This window comes from Dunckerocampus dactyliophorus, chromosome 19 (assembly GCF_027744805.1).
Source record: "Dunckerocampus dactyliophorus isolate RoL2022-P2 chromosome 19, RoL_Ddac_1.1, whole genome shotgun sequence".
NCBI lineage: Eukaryota > Metazoa > Chordata > Actinopteri > Syngnathiformes > Syngnathidae > Dunckerocampus > Dunckerocampus dactyliophorus.
The window spans coordinates 7,626,398-7,653,148 of NC_072837.1; the positions used below are offsets into that span (position 1 = coordinate 7,626,398).

Sequence of the window (26,751 nt, forward strand, 5' to 3'; positions counted from 1 at the left end):
CACACAGAAAATGCCCAACGGAGCTTCCAACCCAGGTCTTCCCGATCGCCAGACTGTGACTGAGCGGCCAACATGCTAACCACTAGACCACTACACTATTACATCCATCATAGAAATGTCTAAAACGTCAAACAATATTTTATTATTCGTATAGAAAGAAAACAGCAACAATATATTCCGTTTCGTAGAAAAGACAAATCTGATGTTTTTTTTATATATAATTTTGTTTTAATTTGATCAAAAAAAAAGTTTAATTTTGTATAACAATTGAAACGCTTAGCAGTATTTTATTTTTGAATTTTTTTGTGCATTTTTAACGGAATTGTTTTAATTGGAGCAAAGGAAAAAAACAGAGAAGCTGAATTTTGAATAACAAATGAAAAGTGCTGTACTATTTATTGTTTTGTGGGGGGAAAAAAAAGAAAATAAACGAGGCATTTTTGGAGAAGAGTCATTTCAAAAAACTAAGAAAAAAACAACATGAAATAAAAGTCATAAAAGTCATAACAAAACAACAACATAAAATTTCGCAAAACTTAAAGGGATAGTTCAGATTTTTGGACATGAACTTGTGCGACATCCCCATCAGCAGTGGACTACATCAACAGGGACTTACCCCCCCATTTGGTCCCGCTAGTCCAGTCCTGGTCGGATTTCCGTGACGAGGAACATAGTTCCGCTTACTTGCTGGGTCATTAAAGTAAAGGGTTCGGCTTCTCAAAACAATATGCGTTCAAAGGAGTAACACATTTGCATCATAAAAACGCCTCCTCATAAAAATCAGACCTCACAAATCGCTCGGCGTTATGTTGTTGCCTCTCTATTTGTGTAGAAAAATAGCAGTGGTGACACGTGTGGTGATATTGCGTTGTAAACCCAAATACAAGAAAAAGAAACAAACTGCAAGGACTATAAAACCGCATCGCAGCATATCATAGCAACCCCCTATTTACCAAATATACAATATATGGCTCCACCCGGCTGTGACACCGAGCTGGATGCTTTAGGACCAAACAGTTTGTAATTCAAATGCACCAAAAGTCAAAATTTCAGCAAAAAAACCCCCAAAACAACAAGCATCTCTGTCCTGGCTGCTCAGTACAATATGGTCACAATGACAGTACGAAGACATGTGTCATAAAAACAGAACAAGCGTTCAGTGTTAATGTGAGAACTTATTGACTTATGAACTTATTTTTCCACTTGTATGCCAGTTCGTAATGATTTTTGGATTTTTATGAGGAGGTTCACTGGATTTCAAAACAAATTTCGAGAGCTGAACGCCTGAATGTGCAAAAGAGACAGACTTTTAACGTTAAAAGAGCAAAAAGAAAACAAAAAATGCTGGTTTGTCAAATTTATTTGATCTGTCGTCATCAAAGACAATGCCCAGGAACATAAGTTATGAAATTATGCGTTTTGAGAAGACAGAGCATAATCATTTGTCACACATTTGTCCTCCTTTAGTTTAAAAGAGCAAAGTACAAAAAAAAAAAAAAAAAAGAAGAAAATGGACGTTTGAAGAGAGGACATCAGTGGAGTGCTTCGTTTGGCGAGGCAGGCGATGGCTCCTGTGTAGGGATGCTCCCATCGATCGGGCCGCCGAGCAGTATCGGCCGATTTCCGTGAAAAATCACGTGATCTCCATATGCCGACGAATGCCTTTCGACGCCGATCACAAAAGCCGATCCCCCGTGGCGAGTACAAGTGCAGTCCGCGGCGATCCCTGCGTGCTGTGTAGCGTCTTACCCTAACTAACGTCTTGGCCGCAGGCGTGCCAGAACAAAAACATCACGTCTGCCGTGTGAAACGTAACTGCCATCACATGCCACGAAAACGTAGCACGCTAAAAGTGTTAAAAAGCGACATGGACCAAAACGCTCAAGTTTAAAATAAAAAAAATCCAAAAAATTGCCGCTAAAATAAAATAGTCCATTCTCATTTTGAAATAAATATAGAAAAACTAAAATAGAAACATCAATCTCCTTTATAGCAAACTGCTCAAATCCTCAGCTAATACCAAAAGCATATGAAATAAAGTCCCCCGTTTTTAAATGTCAGCAATGAATGTCAAAAATACTTCACTTTGAACAGTATTCCTTTTTTCTAGAAAGCAGAACCTCGCAAGAGAGACAAAACAGTGAATAAAAACACCTGATTTACTTTTAGAACTGCAAATTAGCTTGATTCGTAGTTTGCTCATTTAAAATTGTCCATCCCTTCATCAAAATAACACAATTTTAGTATTTTATCTTGCCTAGCGCCTCTCAAAGTCTAGACGTAGCGTAATAATTACACCCAGATTGGCCCCCATCTCTTATCTTGTAGCTCGGACTACTTGTTTATTTATCCATCACACCTTCTGACACACTGCCAGGTAAGTGACCAAGTCCGAGTAGTCTACTGAAGATTAAATATTTACGTTTTGAGATCCACCCCGGTGGCATCGCGCCTCGAGGATGCGTGGATCTCCACTTCAGTGTGCAGCGAGGGCTTTACTTTCACTTTTATGTTCCCAAATACCAGAAACTCTCCAACGACATCAGAAAAAGTCGCAAGATGTGTCGCGAGTCTCTTTTGAGAAAATGTGTCGCCGAGACGGTTTGGAATGTCGGCAGAGCTAGCACGGCGCACGGAGGTGGGCGGGCCTGACACACACAGCAGTGATGAGTGAGACACACCTCTGGGACGGCATGTTTGTTTTTGATATCGTGCTTAAAAGAACGTATCGATATATCGCCCAGCCCTGCATTTGAAGAACAAACACGTGAGTGTGGTGATCACGATGAGATCGTCAGTCAAACGGCAGCTCGCCCGGGCAATATACCAGCGACAACACTCGTATGTGCTTGACAGTCAGCAGGCTACGCAAAAAATTTGAAAAAATATTAAATTCATCGAACGAGATAACCGGCCTTTCTCAGCGGTGGAAGACACCAGGTTTCCCCAAGTGCCAGGGTCCCCTGGCAGTCAAGGGACCTTGAAATTGTCCTGAATTTCCGCCATTATACGCCACCCACGGCCGACAGCACCCATTATACGTAAATTTAAAAATGTATAATGAATCCATGTGATCGGTATCGGCTGATTTCAGTCCTGGATGATCGTTATCGGAATTGGCAGCATAAAACCCTGATGGGAGCATCCCTACTCCTGTGTATGTGCATCATCAGCGCTGTCACTCCTCCCTAATAATACGACCATTGTTCACTAGGGAGGGACTGCTGCACTCCTCCATTGTACATAGTACACACACACACACACACACACACACACACACACACACACACACACACACACACACACACAAAACCCTTCTCTGTCGCCTCCAGGCACACAAACAACCGAGTCCGGAGGCGGGAAAAAAGAAGCAGGCACCAGGCAGGTCGCTAACATGGCCCCTTGAAAGCAACACACGCATACACGTCCTCACACTCGCAGTACAATACACACACACACACACACACGCACGCACAGAAGATACGAGCAGCACGCAAATTAAGACCATTTGAAAAGAAAAAGTGATAAAAGCACAAGGTGGTATTAAAATGAATTGCACGTGGGGTAAAAAGGAGGGCGAATAGCGAGTGGAGTGTGGCAAGAAGAGGATACAGTACATTCAGTCAAACAAACGCAACGTAAAAGGCAAGTTCAGAATCCGAAACCACTTAAATGAATTAAATAAAACACTTTTTTTTCCAGTTTTCAAAGCTGGGGTGCTTCAGTCTTTACAGTAAAGATCCGCTCTGTGCTGAGACAGTTTTTGTTTTGTTTTTTTTTTTACTTTAAAATGTTTTGTTTAAAATCTACAGACTCTACAGACCCCACCTGAACGCATCAGCCAGGGGAGTAGTGGTGCAAGTCTTCCGTGACCTCACATCGCCATTCACACACACACACCCACACACACACACACACACACACACACTCACACACACACACACACACACACACACACACACACTCACACACACACACACACACACACACACACTGAGTGCAGTCCTGTCACCCGTGGGTGCAGGTCTTTTCTTCTCATCTTAGCGTGCTATGTAGGCCTCCTTCTTTTGGACAAAAGCAGCCTCCTTCCCAGGAGCCGGAGTCTCTCTCCTATTTATCCTCTTAGATGTTCATCGTATTCCTTTCTCATTTCTTGTGGGACTCCAGCAGCTTGTCGGCCTCGGGGTACGTCGGGTACTTCACCGTCTCGATCTTCTCTTTGACCTTGTAGGAGGGGTAGAGGCCCGTGCGGCCCAGTTTGCGGTTGATGCCCTTGGAGTACCCGTCCCAGTGGTTGCCGGCCACGCCGATCACGTCGCCGGGCTCCAGAGGGATGTCCTCGCTGTTGCGCGGCTGGTGAGGGTACACGGCGATCTGATTGTGGGCGTTTTGGCCTCCGAAGTAGTAGATGTCGTCCAGGGAGTAGAAAAAGGAGGAGGCGTCCGGATGAAGGGTCTGCATGATCTCATAGGCGACGCGGCACACCTGAGATGGAAAGATCCACATTAGACACGCCTCCCTTTTTGGAATCTGCGTCCATTCCGCCAGGGTTTCGCTCCGTCTCCTGGCAGCTTACAAAACAAATGCTGTAATACCGCCGCCCACCATAGGGGGCAGTGTGCTGGGCATTTACAGTACATTTTACTGCGTCTCAATTTGCGCGCTTCCATACTTACTTTTTTGAATGCCTAAGTGTGTTCACACTCGTGGTGCACAGACGCAAAAAGGTCAAAAAGGTGCAAATGCAAATAAAAATGATGTGTTTTTTAATGATTGTAAAATTGAGAAGTGGGTCGGAAAAAAGATGGCGGATATTCTATGGATGGGGGCGTTCCAAATGTTGGCGATAATGCTCCATTAAGTGGTTGCAATTCACAATTAAAAATGAGGAGTAGGAGACGAAGAAGGGGATAGAAAAGTAGGAGGAGAAAAAGAAGAGAGCAAAGGAGGAGAAGAAAGAAGAAGGAGAAAAAGACTGAAAGAAGAAGGAAAGGGAGAAGGATAAGAGAAGAAAAAGGTGAAGAATGAGAAAAGGAAGGAAACAAAGAAGAAGAAAGAAAAGGAAAGGAGAGGGGGAAGGAGGAGAAGAAAGAAAAGACAAAAGAGAAGAATAAGGAGGCGACGAACAAGAATAAGAAACACGCAGGTGAAGGACAAGAAAGAAAGGAGAGAAAATGGAGGATAAGAAAGAAAAAGGACGAGAAGAAAAGAAGGATAGGAAAGAGAAGGTGAAGAAAAAGGGTGAGAAAGAGAAGAATGTGAAGGAGGAGAAGAATAAGAAAGACAAGAAGTCAAAAGGAGAGGAAGGAAAAAAGGAGAGAAGATGAAGGAAAAGAGAAAAAGGATGAATAGAATAGGGATAAAGACAAGGTGAAGAAGGAGAAGGAGCAGAAGAGGGAGGAGGAGGAGAAGGCAAAGAAAGAAGAAAAAAGATAAGGAGGGATGAAGGAAAGGAGAGAGGAAGATAAGGCGAAGAGGAAGAGGAGAGGCGTGCTTGCTCTGGTGCGCATGCGTTAATTCCACTAAAATATTTGATGTAATGAATTCAATAAATTAGCTACCGTTGTGAACTCGTTATTTTTGACAGCCCTAAACAGAACTTTTTTATTTGTATTGTTATATTTTTCATAAATTGTTATACAATTTACATACACAGCACATATATACAATATAACACTAATAGCTACTCAAATGTGAGGAATAGCACGAAAAAACAAAATCCGACAACAGAACAAGAAAATGCGACTTGCTGAACCACTTGCTGCTTATCTGAAACATTTTTACTCTTTAAAACGGTGGTCTGGGAAAGTTAACACTTCCTTTCGGTCACAAGAAAGTACACACGTCACGGCGTACAAAATGTGCTAATTGCCTTAAAGCATTGAAGCATGTGAGCCATGAAAGTGGTTCTGCTTTGTCTTGTGACAAACGTCGACCATCTTTTCATGAAGCATTTCAGGTTGGAAAACTGCTGTGTGGCCCAGTTTCCCAAAGGCGGGAGAACCGCAGCTCCCCAGCGCCGGCAGCACTAATGCTTGACTATCGCAAGACATTTAGGGAATACGGTGATGCTCGTTCTAAAAGTACAGTACGTCTCGATACGGTCTTTATAAACCCAGCAACTGCACACACCTGTGAGGAGAAGGTGCAGACCAGGAAGTCGGTCTGGGACAGGAAGTGGATGTCCAGGATGACTCCTCTCAGTGAGTTCTCAGTGTAGCGATTATGAAGGCCCGCGGACCACGAGATGGAGTTGTCGCTGATGAACTCGTAGTCAGGATACCTGGGAGGAGACGGGAAGTATGAAAAATACATCTAAATACAAATAAAAGATGACAAACTACAGTATATACAATGTTAGAGACTGACTTGGACTTGGCCTCCAGCAGCAAGGAGGGGTCGTCTGTGGCGAGGTACACCCGCTTCTTGTCCACGTGGACACGTCTGGCCAGATGTTGGAACTGCTCCTCCACGTGCAGCATGTACTCCTCGATGGGGTGGAAGGCTGCCTCCGTCCCCACTTTATCCGTCCTCCTCACATGGACACTGCACACAAAGACAGTACTCATTAGCTGTGTTGTTGGACACTGCACACAAAGACACAGTACTCATTAGCTGTGTTGATGGACACTGCACACAAAGACACAGTATTCATGAGCTGCGTTGCTGTCTTTCCATCTTATATAGTGACGTGTTTACCCTCTGGCACAGACGGCACAGTGGGACCTATGGTAAGAATATCTGCCTGGCAGCCAGGAGGTTCTAGGTTTGAATCCTTCCTGGATCTCTCTGCGAGCATTTTGCATGTTGAAGACGACCACAATGTACAGTTTCCCACTGGGGTACTTAGTATCATTTACTAAAATAATAACCTGCAAGTTTTGAGGCTATTCTTCTAACATAGTAGATCTCCGCTACTCACAGGGGTTATAATTCCGGACCACCTGCAATGGCGAAAAACCGCAAATAATTGACATGCCCATAAAAAGGTCTATTTTTGACACATGACTCGCTCCTCCCTACCCCCCCAAACCCTCCTGCTAACTTGACGTTGACGTTCTCGTCCTACATTTGTAATAAAATTGACTGTTGTGATTATTAGAATAGATTCAGCTCCAGAACCTTCCCCTTCTCTCGTCAATTGCCATTGTTCACTTGCGACACAATCCAGTTTTAAGCCCTAAATATGCCTCACACACTTATTAAAGACATTTAAAGTATAAAATGTAGAAGTACTCACCACTAATGCATGGTCACGTAAGAGTCACAGTGTTGCAAGTCACAGCACACAACTACGGTGCGTTCAAAGAAGTGCGAAATCTCAATGCATGACGGGAAAAACAAGATCAGTGAAGCATAACGACGCAAACATGTCAAAACTGTGGTCTGTCGAATGCATACTGCACATTTTACTTGGATTATCACGCATTTTTTATTAATTATTGCCAACTTATAGGGATATATACGTGTTTTCTGTAGAAAAATACTGCCTATTTTCTGAGAAAAGAATAATAAATTGCTTTTTTGGACCAAAAATCCACAAATGTACAGGGTCTTGAACGCTGAATCGCGAATGAGCAGGGATCCACTGTATAATATTTTGTTATTATGGGTGTATATTGAGTTGGGACAACTGAAGGAGACCTGACCTCAACCCCATCAAACACCTTTGAGATGACTTAGAACAGAGATGTCACAGGTGAACGGGCACGGACAAACAGAAGAATAGAAGCTGTTAGAGCTGCAAAAGGAGGGCTAACACCACATTTTCTTCCATTTTCACTTCCTGTAGGACTCCCAATACCTTTCTATAATCCCCAATTGCTTAAATCTGACAAACAGCATTGAAATCCTTCTATACAACATCCGCACTATACACCAGCAAATGAATAGCAGTGTTGAGATATATTCAGACACAAGCTGTTTGCAGACACACAGGCTTAGCCCATGGTTGAACTGGTGTATGTAGGACGCCCAGGAGGAGAAATAACCAGCATGATGTGATATTTGTGTGCCATTCCTTACACACACACACATATATATATATATATATATATATATATATATATATATATATATATATATATATATATATATATATATATGTATATGAGGGAGAAAAGGGAGGGATGGGTGAGAACACACATACTTCCTCTCCCGACACAGTTGCATGCCTCAAATTGATGGATGCTGAAACCCATTTGTTATTCCATGCACAACTATTACATTATGAAACCAGCCAGACACATCTGTATTGTGACATGTGGCCCCCAGGAAGAAACAAAAATTGCTAAATCTATACAGAATGTCATTGCTGTCCAACAAAAAGCATGCATCTCCATTGTTGTGTTTTTGTCCTGAAACACAAAGAAAACTTATTTTTGATGTTTCTCCGGACATAAAAAAAAAAAACCCTAAAAAAAAAAAAAAACTGCTTTTTGTCGGACAAAAAAATAGCTGAAATTACTGTATCGACCCGTGTATACAACTGCTCGTTTGCAAGCCGTGTTTTGGGGAAAAATATCTTGTAAGACAAACTCAAAACACTAAATGGATCTTTTGAAATCGTGTTTTGGTAAGCGCTGGCAGACTGCAACAAAAAAGATCATATTTCCTAGCATTTTGTTTGATGCCTGCCTCATTGATCACCGTAAATGATCATAATTATCAGATAATTAGCATCGCAACTGTTGTTTGACAACTTGCTCAGCCTCTGAGACACCATTTTCAAAGACAATGATATAGCTACAGCCCCAGATGAAGGAAATCACTGGGCTGCACGTGACGTAACGTTTGACTGCAGTCGGCACGGGCTCAAGCATATGGGTATCAAACGAGCGTAGTCGTGGCGAGACGTCAAGTGAAACCTGAGCAAAAACGCCACATACATTCAGATAGGGGAAAAAAAAGTAAAAAAAAAAAGTTATTTCAGAGTTTCGACGATAGTCCATCATGGGCGGGGGAGTTCACCACCACTTTCCGTCTTAGGCGTTCAACTGTGACGTCTATCATTTAGGATAAAGATCGTATGGAAAAGGAGCTGCTCCTGTGAAAGTGACCGCGATAACTAAGCAACGTAGCAGTGTTATTATTGAGATGGAAAGGTTGCTTGTTCTCTGGCTGGAAGACAGAATCAACAGTATCGCAGTGAGCCTTATGGTGATTCAGGAAGTGATCAAGTGCCTTCTACCTCAGTACCTTCTGCAGATGCTTCCTCCTCCCAATAAACCACAGGGATAAAAGTAGGTTCTCTTTTTGTTACCGTTTCATTTAATTCTTGTATACTGTAGTAAGTACTGTTTTATTACTGTAATTTATGTCCTTCATATGTTCTATGTAAAGTGTGAGTGAAAGAGCCTTGGTTTTATTTTGAAGGCCTGACTTTATCGGCTACAGGACGTGTTACTTAGATATTGCCAGAGTGTTGCCAAGCGGACCGGAAGGGTGGGGTTGCGTTGTACTGCTCCGACTGTATGGCTGACTTTGGGCGAGAGGCGGTTTTCTGACATAGACAAACAACCATTCACACTCACATTCATACCTATCGACAATTTAGAGTCGCCAATTAACCTAACAACTCCACACAGGTATGCCCAAACGGAAATTCAAACCCAGATATTCCAGATCCCCTAACTGTGTGGGCAACATGCTCACCACTAGGCCACCGTGCGGCCCGGAAACGTAACATCTGAACGTCAAATTATGAATGTCGAAAGCATAATGTGTTACTGACCCTACGGGTGTCACAAGATCTTGGGTCTGAGGTCAAATGCTACATGCTACATTAAACAGGCACCCCCACACAATCCGCGTTAATAATTCAACCTGTATTTCATTTTGATAGTGTAATACATGTTTACACCAGCAGAGGGTGCGTGATGGTGCTGAGTGATTCGGTAGGTAGACTGGTTAGCTCTAGCTAAGCACCGCTGATCAATAAATCAATCTGCTCAATCACGAGCAGACGCTAACTTTGGGTCTCTTTCTATTGTTTCACAGTCACTTTCATTGGCTACTCAGTGAGCCCTAGCCTGTGTAACCTTTGCTACTGGTCCAGATCCCCCTGGGTCCGGTGTCGGTAACACGTGTGTCTGCTTTCCTTGTTTTTTGTCTCCAAACAGGCAGGGAAAGGGTTCATTCTGTGCATTGGTTTCACCATTGGTTTCTGAGCACCTCAGCACTTCAGAGTGAAAGATGACATATTAAAGGAAATACTGCATTATTATGATATATTCTCATTATTATATATACAGTATATTACTATATATTTGGGTTAAAAATGCTGACAATAATATCCCTTTTGTAACTCAGTTAAATAAAAAAGATTGTTTGTCCAGTCAGATTTTTCCATTGTACTTTTCTAAAAATGAATGTTAAAATTATGTCCTGACACCCCATACTGACCACATAGCTCAAACCTTTTTTTTTTTTTTTAATTGTCACGCAAGTGTAAAAAGAAAGCATAAAAACAACAACAACACACTGTATGTACCTTCACTTTGATAGAAACTGACAATGCGTATAGTTAAAGTACGTGCTGGAGTCTGACTGCTCCCATTCGTCATCTCTTACTAGGTTTTTTCACTTCTGGTTAAAGGAGTTTGGAATAGAAAAATAGTCAGGGAGTTGTGTGAGAGAAGCTAAACAAGCGAGGCCAGAGATCTGTCAGGATTTATGGGAGAAATGGCCATTTATTTAGATGACAAACACACATGGAGGCTGGCGGATGAGAGCAAATTTTTCCACTTTTTTTTATCCTGTGAGGATCTCTTTCACTAGCCCCCTCTCTGTTTTCCTCATGTTTATGCCGTCCTTTGTCTTTTTTTCTGTCAAAAACAGTGAGATGGGACATTGGGGTATTGCGTACCAGAGCTCTCCCACAATCACGCCACACAATATTTCAATTCATGCGTCTCTATTCATACGACGCTGGCAAGGACGGGCAATCCTCGCGGTGGGTGTACAAGCGTATACGTCACACGCACCCACGCTTGTGTTTGTGACATAAAAAGCTATACACCTAATAAATCATTCATTTGCTTCCTGGCAGTCTATCAGAGGGATTTAAACATCACTGCTCTACTTGTCCTTGCAGCAGTTGGGAGTCTTTAGACACGTACGGTATTGTCTGACTCAACAGTTGAATGCTGAACAATCACTGACTGTGCTGTGCAGATTAGGGAAGAAGTAAAAAAACAACAACAACAAAAAAAAACAACCAAAAAAGCACTCTGTGTCAGATCAGTTTCAAATGAATATTCGTCTGATTCATGCACATCCTCATGTATCCCAATGATTATTCTTGATGGATAACATCTTGCAACAAGTATTACTCATACAGCCGGAGTAATACGGTATTCTTTTCTAAAGACCATCCAGAGTGGAGATTTTCAAAATACAGCGTTTGTGCATGGACGGGTAAAACAGAGCTTTTTGGTTTATACCATAAGAAATGTGTGACATTATCTTATGTTTTTAAACCTTATTTAAGAACAGAACATAAAGTTATTGACTTATGGGTGTTGGATTCATTAAAACAAAACATTCATGTCAGTCATGCGACGTTTCCTGGGCTTCATGTAAGTTTGCATGGATTTTAAAGGTAATGTGCATGTTATTATACATCTAGCATCGCACCACAGTAAGCCCTCATTTATCACAGTTAATTGGTTCCAGACCAGAAAGTGAATTTCCACGCAGTAGAATTCCTGGAATATTTTCGTACTTAGCATAGAAAACATGTTTACGATCTTCTACATACGATTTTTAATATTATTAGAGCCCTCTAGGCATGAAATAACACTCCTATAGTCACCTTTACACTCGTATTACCCAGTGTAGTCGACATAATAACAGGAAGTAAGACATATTAGACATAACATAAACAAACATGTTAGCATTGAGAGAATTCCTTGGTTTATTTTGGACAGCATACTCCCTGTGGTGGCTATTGTCATTACTGACACCTAGAGACCAGTGTAGAATACTACATAGCACCTCTTTGAATGAGTCTTCTGAATGCCTTGTCTTTGTATTTTAGCCATTTTTCTGCTTGAAAACGCTTAATTTAGGCCAGGAAATTGTAACATTTGTTTAAATATGCATTTGTTTTTACTAGTAATAGGCTGTAGTCAACCCCAAAACAGTGTGAACCCGCAAAATTCCAACCACAATGTGGCGAGGGCCGACTGTATAGTGATGGACAGCTGCTGTGTAACCCAGTCAGCTGTGGTATGTGCGTATGAGGTGTAGAGAAGAAGCTAGAGTTACGATGCCGTATACTGTACGAAGTTGTAACAATAAGCTACACAGATCTAAACCCCCTATTTAGTTTCAATTTCAAAAGGACGTTTGGTAGATTTGAATACAAATATTAATGAGTATGTTCTTAGAGGAAATTTTGCACAATTTTGCCGAAAATGTAATGAAATCCCGATTTGTTCACACATTCCCATTTGTGGGAAAAGCCACCCATCCTCGCAGTTTGTCTCCAAAAAAAGTCAGTAATACTTTCTAAATATGTGATAATAAAGCATAATAATATAGCATATAGCATACTGTAGATAGTGAGGGGTCTGGGAACAAAACATAACAATAACATAAATACGATACAAACTTAATTTTCTCATTAACCCATTTATGAAAAAACTATTCTGTAATTGCCAATCCTGCGCTCTACGAGAAGAAACAAACTCAATTTTTATTATTTTATGTCAATAGATGACTGTAATTTCCGGTGTATAAGCCGCTACTTTTTTCTTAAACTTTACACCAAGCAGCTTATACAGCGGTGCGGCTAATTTATGGCTAATTCTAACCTCTTGATGTCTCCTTTACTTCAGAACTACTACTGTTTAAAATACTGTGCCACTCAATATAAAAGTCTGACTCATGGTGTCATCTTACGAAGAACACTAAACTCATCACACAGCAACTAAACACTCAAAAGGTGTACCTTAGAAATATAAATACAAGTTTTCCCATAATGCATTACAGCTCAGCAAAGCACTCATGCCTGCCGGGCCTCTGCAATTATGTCAGCCTTTCTCTGGGCTTCTCTGGCAGAATTGCAGCGCCATCAATCCATCCATCCATCCATCCATTTTCTATGCTGCTTGTCCTCCAATGAAATGCTTATGCTCAGATGAAATACATCATGGGAAAACTTTAAAATAGTTTTTTTCCCCCCATTTAAACTCGTATTGCTACTTGTTTGTATATTTCTTAGGTATACCTTTTAAATGTTAAGTTGCTGCATGATGAGTTTAGTGTTCTTTATAAGATAACACCGTGAGTCAGACTGTCATATTGAGTAATGAACTCCTGCGATTTCCAATGGGTTGACAAGCTCGTCGTTAGTTTTTATATAACTCATGATTGACTCTTGTCAAATAAAGAGCTGCCTGGTCCTCACATACTTATGACATGTGCGGCTTATAGTCCGGTGCGGCTTATATACAGTATGTATAAATCTGTTTTTTCCTCTAAATTGAATGGGTGCGGCTTAAACACCAGCACGTCTTATACACTGGTACACACAATTTGGTTGATCAAACTCAAAAAAATGAAGGGAATGTTCTATCAGCCAAATTTTTTTGAGTTTCTTTAACAAAAACTTGTGTGCAACCTGAAGCTCATATTGCTGGAATATATTTACGTCGGATCGACTGGCAAATCATCACAGGAAATGAAGATTGTGTAAAACACAAATTTTAAAGCATTGGGTCTGGCGGCGTCTCAACTTGCACTTCAACACACAGGTGTTATCCACACTTCACACACCTACCTGCTGCCCCCCAACCCTTACTTCCTTCCACACACAATTATTATCCACCTGGAATGCTGACAGAAGCTTACAGACACTTTACTGCAACATTAGTTCATTGAGTGGATGTGGGAGAGCGTGAAGGGGAATAAGTGATCAAACCTTTTCTCACTGATTGAGAGCGAGAACATGCAGTTTGTATGTGTGTGTGTGGGTGCACACAGGAGGGGCGTGGGAGACACAAAGAACAGTCGGAGCGAGAGGATGGTGAATACAGATGTGTGCCGGGGGAACGCAAGGGAGAGGTGAGAGCGCAGTATGAAAATCTGAGACGAGTTGGCGGGAAGAACAATTGAAATCTGAGCAGTGATCAGAAATGAGTCAGAAAGTAAAAAAAAGAAAGAGGAGTTAAAGGGGGAGGAGAGTCAAGGGGCGCTCAAAGAGACGGCGGCTGTTGTAGTTATGAAAGGCAGAAAAGACGGCAGACACAAAGGGAGTGGGAACGTAACAAGAGCGAGAGCGAAAGCGAGTCGAGCAGGACGGCAGAAGTGATGACGACGAGGAAGGATGGCTTGCAGCAAAACACAAAGAGTTGCGAGGGACCGGGATAGCTCGCTAGGAATCTATGAACGTGAGTTTTCGAGGACATAACTAAAGTGGGCTGGCTTTACAAAGTCTTTGTGTTTTCTTTGAACTTCTTCCTTCTCCAGCAGTTGGAGACTAGTGGAGGCTCATGGGACAATGTGGAAACTTAGGGCCATCTCAGCAAGTAGCTGAAAGTCACATCACATATGCTACTCTCCCATGACTGCCTGAACATCATCATCATCATCATTATGCACATCACTTAGCTGGGAACAATCTGCAGCAAAAGTGCAGCATATAGCGAATGCGCCTGCAGGCAATATGCAAATGTTGTCTTGTCTCGTCATAAATATACCATCAATTTCTTAAAATAAATACAATATGAGCATCAAGTGAGGCACGTATTAGTGATGGCTTAATGCATTAAGAGTGCATTAAGAAGAAGGTGGTTTAGGAGATGAACTTGAAACAGTCCATGCAGATCAATTAAGTACTTTATAGTGAAGGACAATGAGGCACAGTGGTGTTTTCTACAAAAACAATTATATGGTGGATAATTCCATTGTCGGTGTGGGTCTTTCTAGCAGGGGGTATTGGCAATAATCAAACAAATAAATAGGCTTATCCTCTATTTAACTGGTGAAGACGCACTTATAAGCTTTGCATGTGCCATTTCTTTCTACGGATTCAAAATGCAATGCCGGCGTAATGTAATTAACATCCTGCAAAGTATGAGGTTTTATGGTAAATAGTGAAAATTGCAGTGGAAATGGATGGAAATGAACAACATTAATCAACAACATTATCATAAACCAAACAAAATGTCTTAGTGTTTTGCCTTATCCTTTAACGCTTATTTCAACGTATCTATTTTTTCTCACGCTGCACAACCTGCGCCTTCCTCCTTTTCACACATGACGTGAACAAAATTTAAATGACAAAATATAAGCAAACTAAATATTGTGAGTGCCAACACACGATACACAATATGATGTGAATGAAATGATCAGTAAAAGACACGGAGAAGGGGTGGAATTCAATTAGCTCCGCTTCTTCCTACTTCTTTTCAGACATGTTGAATTGTGCAAATGCTCCTTAACAAATAACGCATACCATACTGTAATAATACTGAATTAACCAAATATTAACCAAAAACAAAGCTCCACCATGACCACCCCCCCAGCTATGTCCGTATTTGCTAATAAAGACGCCTCCTGTTTGCTTTCATCATGAAACACTTTGAGAATGTCAGACGAGTGGTCTTACCCGATGATGGGGTGCTTAAAGCCCAGCTTGGCGGTGGCCTGCTGGATCTCTTTCTCCAGCCAAGCCTGGGGCCGCACCAGATACTTGACAAACTGGGACACCCACCACACGGACGGGTCACCGTGAAGGCGGTGCAGACGCGGGGCTAGGTCCTCGGGGATGGCCAAAGGCAGGTAAGGGGGGCGAGGGTGAAGGCTGTCCACTATAGGCAACTCAACAACCTGGACATCCTTATCATGGGCTTCCCCTGGAAAGATGAGGACGACAAGACGCTCAACATTCAAGCATTTTTGATTCTTAAATAATTGTGCATGTTGGTAATGATAACATTACTGACTGGCAGGAGGAGAGATTGCATGAATTATATGACATGCATGATGGAGCCTAACTGTGGGCTTTGACTTTGTGAATTCTTTCTGTTAATTTCTATTATGCAAGATGGCGGTTATCATTAACTCTTCACCCATTTTTCAAAAGACAACTCCTTCAGTGCCGGCCTTTTTAGACGATTTTGACAGATTTTTGAAGGCACACAGAATATTGTGTTTCATGGTTATATAAACATAGAACCTACCAAAAGAAAGATTAGATTCTCGTCTTTCATCAGGAAAAAAAAAACTTGTTTCTATCTTTTTCCGTTCGTTAGTAAGCAGCAACAGAACATAGGTAAGTTTCAGGGAAAAGAAAAGGGAGAAAAGTTTTGTGAAGATACATTTCAAGCACAATTTTCACTTTGACACAATTTTTTTTTGTTTTTTTGACAGCTCAAAAATCTAAACAACTATGCCACAGCATAAACAACACAAAAATAGGTTGTTTTACATCAAAATAACAATTTATTTACCAATATAACACCATGAACTATTTACAATTTTCGCATTTGGAACTTCACCGTGTGTGTGTGCGTGTGTGTGCACACGTGCGCATGCATGTGCATGTGTTAAAATTTCCCTACAATGTGTAACCTTCTACACTACACTACACGCTACACTCCTCCATGCTCTTCCACTTCCTCCTTGCTGTCAAGTGTGTTTTTACATGCAAATTATCCATGCTGAGCTCTTATCAAATGCACTTCTGCACCTTGTGGCCATTTGTATGCTTAAAATTGCTTAAAATGAAAAGTGACATCTATTAGTGTGCAGTTGTGTCATCACCTCTTTTTTGCCTCTCGTGCAAAAAAACGTAAACGATGTATAAATACATCTTTGGGATCGAGCGTTCGAGTTTATAAAAATGTATAAATACATCTTTGGTCTTGAATGAGTTAATAACTGGTGGAAGGAGCCGGTTGCATTAATTATATGACATGCTTGAGCGAGCGGAATCATGAGGTTTGACTTTTTCAGTTATTTCTATCCATCCATCCATCCATCCATCTGCTATCGTCTTTCTATTGATTTCTATTGCAAGACATTAATGGAAGGTGATCGTTGTCGCTTATAACTGGGGGAAGCTATTGCATGAATCATATGACACGTCTCAGTTTCAACCAGCAAAGCAAACTAGACTTGTGGTGTCAAGTGTGCCCATAGGTGGATAGGTACTGTATATTCTCTTCCAAAAACTGAGTAGGATTTTGGAAACAAAGCAAAGCAACGCAAGTGAAAAACAACTGAAGAGAAGTCAAGTAAAATGGAATAATGACATAATTGCACAAATTTCCTTCACATTCCCAAAACTACTAATCATGACATAGCACACACTGAGGTCCCTTTTTTACTTCGATGTACGAAAATACCCGTAAGAATCAATAAACAAGTCAGATGGACATGGGGGTAGTGGCTGTTGCAGGTATTTGGGGTCTGGAAGTGGTGCCTCCAGGCTGAGTCTAGCTTGGCAGAAGCCCGGGGCAAAAGTCTTGAGAAGGGCTGATTAAAAAAGGTCAACTCTCTGGACAGCAGGAAACCTCGGCGCACTGCCAGAACTACTACCCTTACTTCATACACCTCAAGGCTGACTGTCAGTGTGCACAAGGAAAAGCAAATGGAGGAGTAACATCTACCTGGGATGCAATGAACACCAAGGCCCTGACACATGTGCATAAAACTTCTATAAACACTGCGGGAGACAAACACTGAGCAAAAAACACAAGCAGCAAAACACACGTTTAGTAATCCAAATGAATGTTGCTTTCATGTTAGAGTATCGAAAAATGCCCTATAAGACCAGAAAAAGTCGTGAGTCCGTGTTTTGAACAACAGAATCTCGAGGTGTCTGAACACTACCTACATATCACTAAGTTGACAACACTGATCCCTTCTGCCATGTCTTATTTTCTTGCAGACACGGCACATATGAGGCATAGTTCCGATATTAGTACGATGCCATCCGCTGTGCAAAGCTGGAACGACGAGCTACATTCACACAGTCCCATTACGATGCGTTTATGAGCCAGGGCGAACAGGTAGCATGCGGCCACACATAAATGAATGCATGGGAAACACTGCACATTCTGTAAACACACAGCTAAAATAATCTCATTTTACCAGATGGGATATGCCGACCTTCACTTTCTTTCTGTTCTAAAACCTTTAGAGTGTGAATGTGTGTCTCCCAGCTTGACATATAACCACATATAACCAGGTTTGAGGCTGCTGAAGTGCCCAAGACGAGCCCTAATACAGCTATAAACAACATCTGCACAATTCCAAATAAATGGCACAATGAGTCAATAAAAAAAAACTGCCTTTAACAGGATGGGTTCATAAAAGTATGTTAGGGACAAGGACGGGAATAAATGGAAGGCTCAATTTGTGTGCCGGTATGGTGATTCATGCTGTGGCTACAAATTGGAGGAAGAATTAATACAAATATTTGAAAAAAAAAAAAGGCCAGACCTGACTACTCTAACAAGCGTGATGTAGATATGGACGAATGAACACAGCTTCAAGAGCTGGAACAAATATGCTGTGCAGCGCTAACGCTTTCACCTAGAAGGCTTCATACATATTTGAGGAGACGAATCCAAAGAGACGTCATCGAGCGACAAATACGATGTTTCTGCAGTCATTTTGCAAATGAACTGAGTCGCCGCCTCTTAAGAGAGCCTCACAAAGTCTCATTTTTGGCTTTGTCCTTTTTGAAAAAAGGTAGTTCTCCAAAATAGAAATGTCCCAAATAGATCCCCCCCAAAAATACCTCATGCATTAACACATCGGTGGTCCGCAGACTTTTCACCCTCGCTGACTATCTAGCAGGTGAGCACTTCCATAATACGGCATAATAGCGAACATCAATGCATCTAAAGATCAAGCGTCACAGATAGTCAACATGACAGTGGCGTAGTGTGGGTTGCACCCATGGGGGTGAAGTATATGGAAATCTGTGGACCAGCAGCGCCTTTATACACATTCATAAAACTAGCTCTAAGAAATGGTACCCAGAAAAAACAAAAAAATCTGTCGCTCAACATTGAAATGTACCAGCGTAGTTGTCAGTCACGGGGTGCTAGATCATGAGCTAATAAACGTGAATGAGCATGCCGATGATCAGGATTAGGCATGGCATACTAATGGAATAATTGAATTTCGTCAATGGTGTGGAATTGATTGTCAATGACAAAGGAGAAGCAAAGGAGGTAAAACAAGTGTACTGCTTTGCTGCTACCAGCAGAGGCGCCACTCATTCATTCTCAAATAGCGTGCGACATGACATCAGCTATGGGGGGGGTTGAGCTATAATATCCACGCGGAGCTCGACTATGGCATAATTCTGCTAGCCCCATACGGACCAAATCAATACAAACCAAACACAGTTAGCTCGCTTTCGTAATTCACCCCTTCCAAGTAACCTTTGTGGTATTTTTTAAGTAATTACAGTGTCTTACGTTTTGTAAGTTTTCTCGAGGACGTGCGCCTCACAATAAACATGATTTCCACCCTCCAGGCAGGAGAATTGTGTGTTGCTCCTTTAATCTTTCCTTCTTATGCTTTGTTTTGATAGATTTCCCACGTGTATGACGAAACAAGCAGGTCGCATAATGACTTTTTTCCACTATCTTTGATTCCAAACCCTCCCCCCCAAAGCTATATGTTTTCCTGACAAAAATACCCAGTCACGGATACGTACACAATTCCCTCTGCCGATAAATGTCTCGCATCCTAAGGGAAACTCTTAACAGGAAGTGGGCTAACAATATAAAGCTATTTAAGGAAGGTGGGGCGCCAATAAATCTAAAAGGGTTTTTTCCCCCCTATAAAATACCGACCCAATCGGTTTCCGACAGTGACAATACAATTGCTCATACAAGACATGAATAGGAATACGCATGTGCAACATACTCACTGTGAATTCTGCATATTTCACGCCTTAAGCATCATTGTGTGGCTTTGTGCTATAAAGATCACACTTCCATAATGAAAGAGACATGACTACAGGGAACACTCAGCGACCAACAGGCTTCCATTAAGCAAGGCCGAATGTAGCTGGATCCCGGTGGCGGCCAACACAACCTGCTTTGAAAAACCGCAAGAAGGCGGACAGCACTGAATGGGCCGCTGGCCTGGAGCAGCCAGATGGCATAGTATATGGATCTATAGGAGGCGGTAAAGGCAGATACCACAGAATGAGAGAGTAGATAGTGGGAAAGGACATATGAAAGGCAGGAGAATAAGAGCGGCAAGGCACCGCCAAAGCACGAGATAAGAAGGAAGAGCCCAGGAGAGCACGAGTCAAATGAGGCGGTGGGAGAAAAATGAAGAGCTGAAAGGATGTGGCCACGAGAACAAGAAAGCAACGAGAGAGAAAGTGATAGCGAGCGAGACAGAGAGGCAGCCACAGTCTGATAGTAAAGCCTCCAATTCACTTATCGTCTTTCACAAACGCTTCAAATTTGTCAGCTTAGCGGAGGCTTTTTTCTTTTACTGTAAGACTATCTATTAATCATAGCATCTTTGATGCACGACTCAGTACGCATAAATGATTCTGCTGCATTTGCAATGGTAACCTATTATATCAAAATATTGATCTTTTGTCTGAGGTATTTCATTTGGGCGTACAAACGACCTAGCGTGAACTGCGTTAACAGAAGATTTATTGATGAAAAAAATAACTGTCACTCAAATGAGGAAAGCTATTCTTCTAGATCTAGGCGTCAACACCCATTTAAGAGGGCGGGATACTCCTAAGTGACTCGGCCTGTAGGCAGACAGCTCTGTTGACCTATCGTTTTTCGGGGTAAACACAAGCTGGTGTATAGACAGCAGCACGGTGTCAATCCTCCCACAGATATGCAGCTGCTCGCACTTTTTTTTTTTTTTTAACCAGCGCTGCCTTTTTTTTGTGTGTTTTTTGTTCTGTATACCCACAGGGGGTCTCAAAAAAGAAGCGCTCACGAGAATCTCAACATTTGCCTGTTATTCCCCATTCAGGTCAACTCTGAAAACAGACATGTTATGCAGTGGATATAGAAAGTGAACACACCTTTTTTCGGTGGACAGCGGTTCTGAATTTTTTTCTGCCATGCCCCCCCCAGGGAACGGAATTCATTTCAGGCACCAACCCCCTGATTTGAAATACTACTGAGAGGCTGATATTTATTTATCTGTACAAACCACTGTATGAGTAGCTGACACCTGCAACATTTAAGCAGAATTAAAGATACTTTCAGACCAACTAACCTTGAAGAAATTGAATTAGTATAGTTCCCCCCCTTCTCACGCCCAGCCCACTATTTGATAATACACAGCACATTCTATAAGGATATGATTAACAATCTCTGAATGATTAATTGCTCTTTAAAAAGGCTACGGTGCAGTGCATTAGTAAAAATTGACAAAAGTTTTGTGGAGAATATACAGCTAGAGTCGCACTTAAATTTACACTAGTTTACACTCCAACTGGACAGACTGTGGTTATGCAAACACTTGCATTGGCACACATAAAAATGTGCATTTTGCAAAGAAATACAGCAAAATAATACTAAAATGAACGGGGAAATAAGAATGGAAAGAATAGAAAACATGCCTGCAAAGTTGCACAACATTTTAGAGCAGGGATGTCCAAAGCATGGCCCGGGGGCCATTTGTGGCCCTCGGCTGTTTTTTTATTGGCACATTTTAAAAATATAAAAGAAACCCAGCAAAAATTACAAATACAGCCTGTAATTTTACAAGAATAAACTCAAAATATTAAGAGAAAATAGTTGTAATCTCACAAGAAAAGGTCGCAATTTTATGAGAATAACGTAATATTGTGAGGAAAAATAACACAATTTTACTATCATGAAGTTGAAATGTGCGGAACAAACAAGACAACGAGTAAAGTTGTCATTTTTTAGGTTGTGGAAAAAGTTACAATGTCATGGAAATAAAGCCAAAATATTACGGGAATAAAATAATTACGAGAAGAAAGTTGAAATAGCAGAAATGGTGAAAACAGCTGCAATTTTACGAGAATAAAGTGAAAATATTAAGAATAAAATGTCGTATTCTAATGAGAAAAAATGTCACCATTTTATGATTTTACAATTATGAGGAAAAAATGTCATTTTAGTAGCATAGAGTTGAAATATTAAAGAAAAAATACAGTTTTTTATAAAGAAATGATCAGAAACCAACTAAACATAATAAAGATGTCATTTTTGGAAAATTAGGCTGGGGGAAAGATCCTTTCATCCTTTCATTTGTTTTAGTTTTGGCCCTCACTGGAAAAAGTTTGGACACCCCTGCTTTAGAGTCAAACTGGACTGCGGTTGTGCAAAAACTTGAACGCACACATGTAAAAAACATAATAATGACAACCTAAAAAAATATACACACAGGATCCCCACACATTCGCAATTCAGCATTCACACACTGCAGATTTTTGTATTTTTACAAAATTATTATTTTTTCCCCTGCAAACAGGCTGTTGTTTTCCACTAAAATCATTCACCATATAAAATACGGTAAAAATACGTGATAAGGCAGGCAAAGTGTACAGCACGCATGTATCGCTGGTAAAAAAGCCCACAGTTTTGACATGTCGTTATGCTTCACTGATAATGTTTTCTTGTCAAGTGCTGAAATTTCACACTTTGTTCGGCAGTCCTTGAATGCACCATAATGTGTGCTGTGAGAGAGATCTCGGGAAGCAGTCGCTTCAACAGTCAATCAAAACTTTCAGAGAAGATTTTGTAGACACGGCTTGGAGAAACGCCTTTTCGCCAACCTACACCAGCCACCACCAAATGGTGGCCCTCGGTCCGGATTCTGACCCATTGATGGCCCTCTATGGACCCGGGATCAATTAAAGTGAACATATAACCATGCTCGCGGACCAATCGTAACGGGCATAATTACTTCAGTTTTTACGGTGACAGCAAATGCAGTGACGTCACTCAAAATGAGCCAAAGAAATCATCTAACTTGCCGAGCGAATGGGAACCATCCATCCCTATATTTTCTATGCCGCTTAATCTTCGAATGAGAAGCATGGCTTGCTCAAAAGTAACAGTTGATCGCCAAAACCGAACATTTAAAAGTGAAAGGACGACCATTATGTGTTCATTCTCCCAGAATCCAGAGCCAAGCCGCTGTGTCTCATGTGCTCTGGAACTGGCGAACCCAGCATGAAAAACCTATGAGAGTCACAGCACATTCATTTAGAGCACAGCAACGTGCAAACGAGTAGTTCACGAAGGATTGTATGGATATTGGAGCAAAACAAAGCTTCTTTCACTGACAGGAGAGTTGTGGAGAGCTTCAGCTGCAGAGATGTTACTCAAAGGTAAACAATGTCCTGTTGCAGCTTTTCTGTTAAAGAGACACTAAGTAAATTGTTTGTTTGTTTTTTTTTTCCCAGAGAAACCGGTGCAGTTTTATTTAACCCAAAAATAAGCCTCTTGTGTTCATTCATTCTTTGTACAGTCCAACGTTTTATTGTTTATGTGAAACTTGGTCCCGTTTTCTTTAAAACGCAAAGTGTTGTGGGGCAGTGGTTCTCAATTATTTTCTGTCATGCCCCCCCGATTTCACATACAATTGAGAAAGTGATAATATCTATTCATTTATCTGCACTTGTACAGACTGAACTCGAAACGGAAACCAGCGAAATGCAACAAAATGGAGAGCAGTCAAGCATACAAGCATATTCAAATTGCATGCTGAGTACGACAAATTCATACATGTCGGCGGGTCTGCACGGATATTGAAGGTCCTCCCTGCCTCTCACTCCCCCCTGACAGTTCACCATTGGAGAAGCACTGGTTGTAAGGTGATGTGCGGTGTATGAGCTAGTCTGCTTGACGCAATTTAAGCATCAACGACGAGTCACTAGTGGCGAGTACCTAGACATTGTAAGCTTTAAATGTGTTCAACAAGGGTGTCGGGCATATTTAGGGCTTAAACCTGGATTGTGTTGTGAGTGAACAATGGCAAATGAAGCGAGAAGTGGAGGGTCACCTTTATTGCAAATGTTGATGTGAAATCAGAGGACAGCGTCACCGTCGAGCTGGGTTCGAACATTTTTATGGGCATATCTATTCCTCGCAGTTTTTCGCCATTCGCTGGTGGTCCTGGAATGTGATCTCTAAAAAAAGCAGGGATCGACTGTAGTGTATGTGCATTTTCTAAAGTACTATAGTGTATTGCCTTTCAGACAAAATCCTACCTAATGCTTGTAAGAGACCGGCCTTAATCTCCTGCCATCCAAACTCACCTTACTACTGGTGGACTTTAAACAGGTTCGAGTTTTAACAGGCCAAGAGAACCACCAGGCCTAGCTTTGGGGAGGTTAAGCCCCCTTTCAAGGCACCTGATAACAAGTTCTATTGACCGCAAGAACCCTAAGACGAATGTCATAAGGCTGCATCTGGGCAGTGCGGTTGGCTGTAAATGCATTTCTGAAAAAGTATAATAAGTTGAAGACTCGTTCATTGTTAAGGCTGCATTTGTACATGCTCCGAGTTTGACCTTTGCTTTTAACCCACCACGGTGGAGACCACAGCGAGCATTAGTGATACACTGGAACCGTGGGCAGCTTTGCAGTACAGATGGAGGGCCTAAAGGGCACTTTAACCATGAATGCTGAGGGGATGTAGAGTAAGGGAAACCCTTTCAACTGATCCATTTGCTTTACATGTCAACTTTTACCATCAAATGTTGAAGAAACAAAGGATAAACCTTCAATCTAGCCAGAAAAGCCAGGTTGAATAACTTTGCTGAATCTGACGAAGTCCATCATCCTTGATGAGAAGTGACTCACATGATGATGGACAAACTTTTTTTTTCCTGTGGGTGGAAGAAAGGTTCTTTTACTGGACACAAAAGAGGCAGGATTTCTTGGCAATGAAGGCTTTCAACAGCAACCTGCTGCTATTACATTAGCTGCCAAAGTGCTTTTACGGGAATTGCATCGTCCTGCTTCGCCAGAGACTTCGCATGCAGTTTTTTTTAGCTGTACGCAGCACAAAAATTAGACTTAATTTAAGTACAGGGGAAGTTCTAAAGTTGTCAGCCCTTAAAGTAGGATTTTTCTGAATTTGAAAAAAAATGTGCCTCACACAAGGTCAGTCGTACCGTGCTTGGGCCCACTTCACACAAACCGTTCTCCAGTTCAGAACACTTCTCCTCCTTCGGCATGAACAGCCGAGTCAAAAAATGACTGTAATGCCGTGAAAGATGAGTCAAAATTGTCAAAAGTGGCCGGTACTTGAGGGGGTTGTCTTTTGAAAAATGGCTGGGATTGAATGAGTTAATACATTTTCTGAAAAACACATGATGGAGCGAAGCCTCAAAATTCCAAGCACGAAGTGGTGAGGGATTACTGTAATCACGATGACTCAAAATAAATTGGGAAATAATCCACAAAGTCAGTGAAATTGCAGTAACATAGCGGTGCAGAAGTGATGACAGGAGTGAACAATGCACAAATGTTCAGTGTGTGCGCAGGCCAGCGGGGGCCGGGAGACGGAGGGGGTAATCGCGCTCAAGTCCAGCACTGTGAGTTTGAACCGCTACCATGCATGAGGTCACGTGAGACCTCAGTTCAGTGAGCAGGTTGTCTTTTTTTGCAACACTTATTCCACTTTTTTTGTGTCGCCGTCGCTGTACTTACCTGACCAGTGTCCAGTGGTGGCACCAGAGCGGTCAGTGCAGCTGTTACTGACAGGAAGGAAGACGCTCTCCCAGCCGCTAGGGGCGTAGCGCCAGTTATGGGACTCCAGAATGAGCGTACGTTGGGTGCCGTACGCAATCATGAAGCAGTAGACGACGTGATGGAGCTGGCAGCCGTACCCACAGCCCTTATTGATGTTGCACACCAGCTTCCTCGCCTTACTGCAGTCCGGGGGGTTCTAGAAGGAGAAACAGAATGTTTTCAATACATTTTATTGCTTGACCTTCATCTTGTATCTCCAAAACTCCCTGTTCCCTGTCTTGTAATAACACATTATGACTGCTATTGTTTGCTCTCTTCGCTCTGTACCCCTTACTTCATATTACACAACCCTCCTCTGGTCCTAGTTCTATGCAATAATCTTCTGGTATTTATTGCCTGAGGAGTAAATCAAATTACTTTGATTTATTATTTTGACTGGGCAGCAAAAGACAATTATATTTTCCCTCCATGCCATTGATCTCTGTTGCTGTTGAAACATCATTAGCAGCACCAATGAGCAGCACTGTTCCACTCTGTCATTACAATGGACAAGAGTGCAGGGTTTTTTTTTGTCTCGGCCAATTAACACACACAGGTCTGCTTCCATAAATACTCATAAGTATGTATTAATTGGTGGCTGAAAGGAAAACAGTGTGATGCATTCCAAGTCATGTTGCTGTAACTATGGATATTTTTCTCTTCAACTGATTTTGGCATCTCACATGCCTCTGGCCTAGGTGGTAGCGAGGTTGTGCCCAACCCGGAGCGTGTGGGTTTTATCTCCTGTGTAAAAGTGCCCTTGAAGAAGATACGGAACCCCGGTGCTGCATCATCAGTGTGTGAATGAGGAGATGGTGCAAAAGAGATGTAAGTGCCTTGAAGGTAGAAAAGTGCTTTACAAGTGCAAGGCCATTTAGCCCTCTAAAGTCGCAGACCTCACAAGAGGTACATCTTTTTCCGCCTTTTTCATTGTCTCGTTGTGGCTTTTTTGTGCAGCCGCAACCAAGAAAAAGAATGTGACAAAAGAAGATGATATGTATACTGTAGCAGTGGGC

The 26,751-nt window shown here is 41.7% G+C and overlaps 1 protein-coding gene across 4 annotated transcripts in view; it reads right to left on the reverse strand.

The window, feature by feature from the left end:
* Positions 1 to 1,342: 1,342 nt before the first annotated feature.
* The window catches only part of fut8b (fucosyltransferase 8b (alpha (1,6) fucosyltransferase)), a 126,595-nt gene continuing 101,186 nt past the window's right edge, over positions 1,343 to 26,751 (reverse strand). For all 4 annotated transcript variants that reach the window (XM_054761965.1, XM_054761968.1, XM_054761966.1 and 1 more), the window contains 5 exons: positions 25,655 to 25,892; positions 15,617 to 15,863; positions 6,370 to 6,546; positions 6,133 to 6,283; positions 1,343 to 4,485 (listed from right to left, as the gene is read on the reverse strand). In XM_054761965.1, coding sequence (XP_054617940.1) covers positions 4,147 to 4,485; positions 6,133 to 6,283; positions 6,370 to 6,546; positions 15,617 to 15,863; positions 25,655 to 25,892 — 1,152 coding nt within the window. In that variant the 3' untranslated portion in view covers positions 1,343 to 4,146. The remainder of the gene's footprint in view (positions 4,486 to 6,132; positions 6,284 to 6,369; positions 6,547 to 15,616; positions 15,864 to 25,654; positions 25,893 to 26,751) is intronic.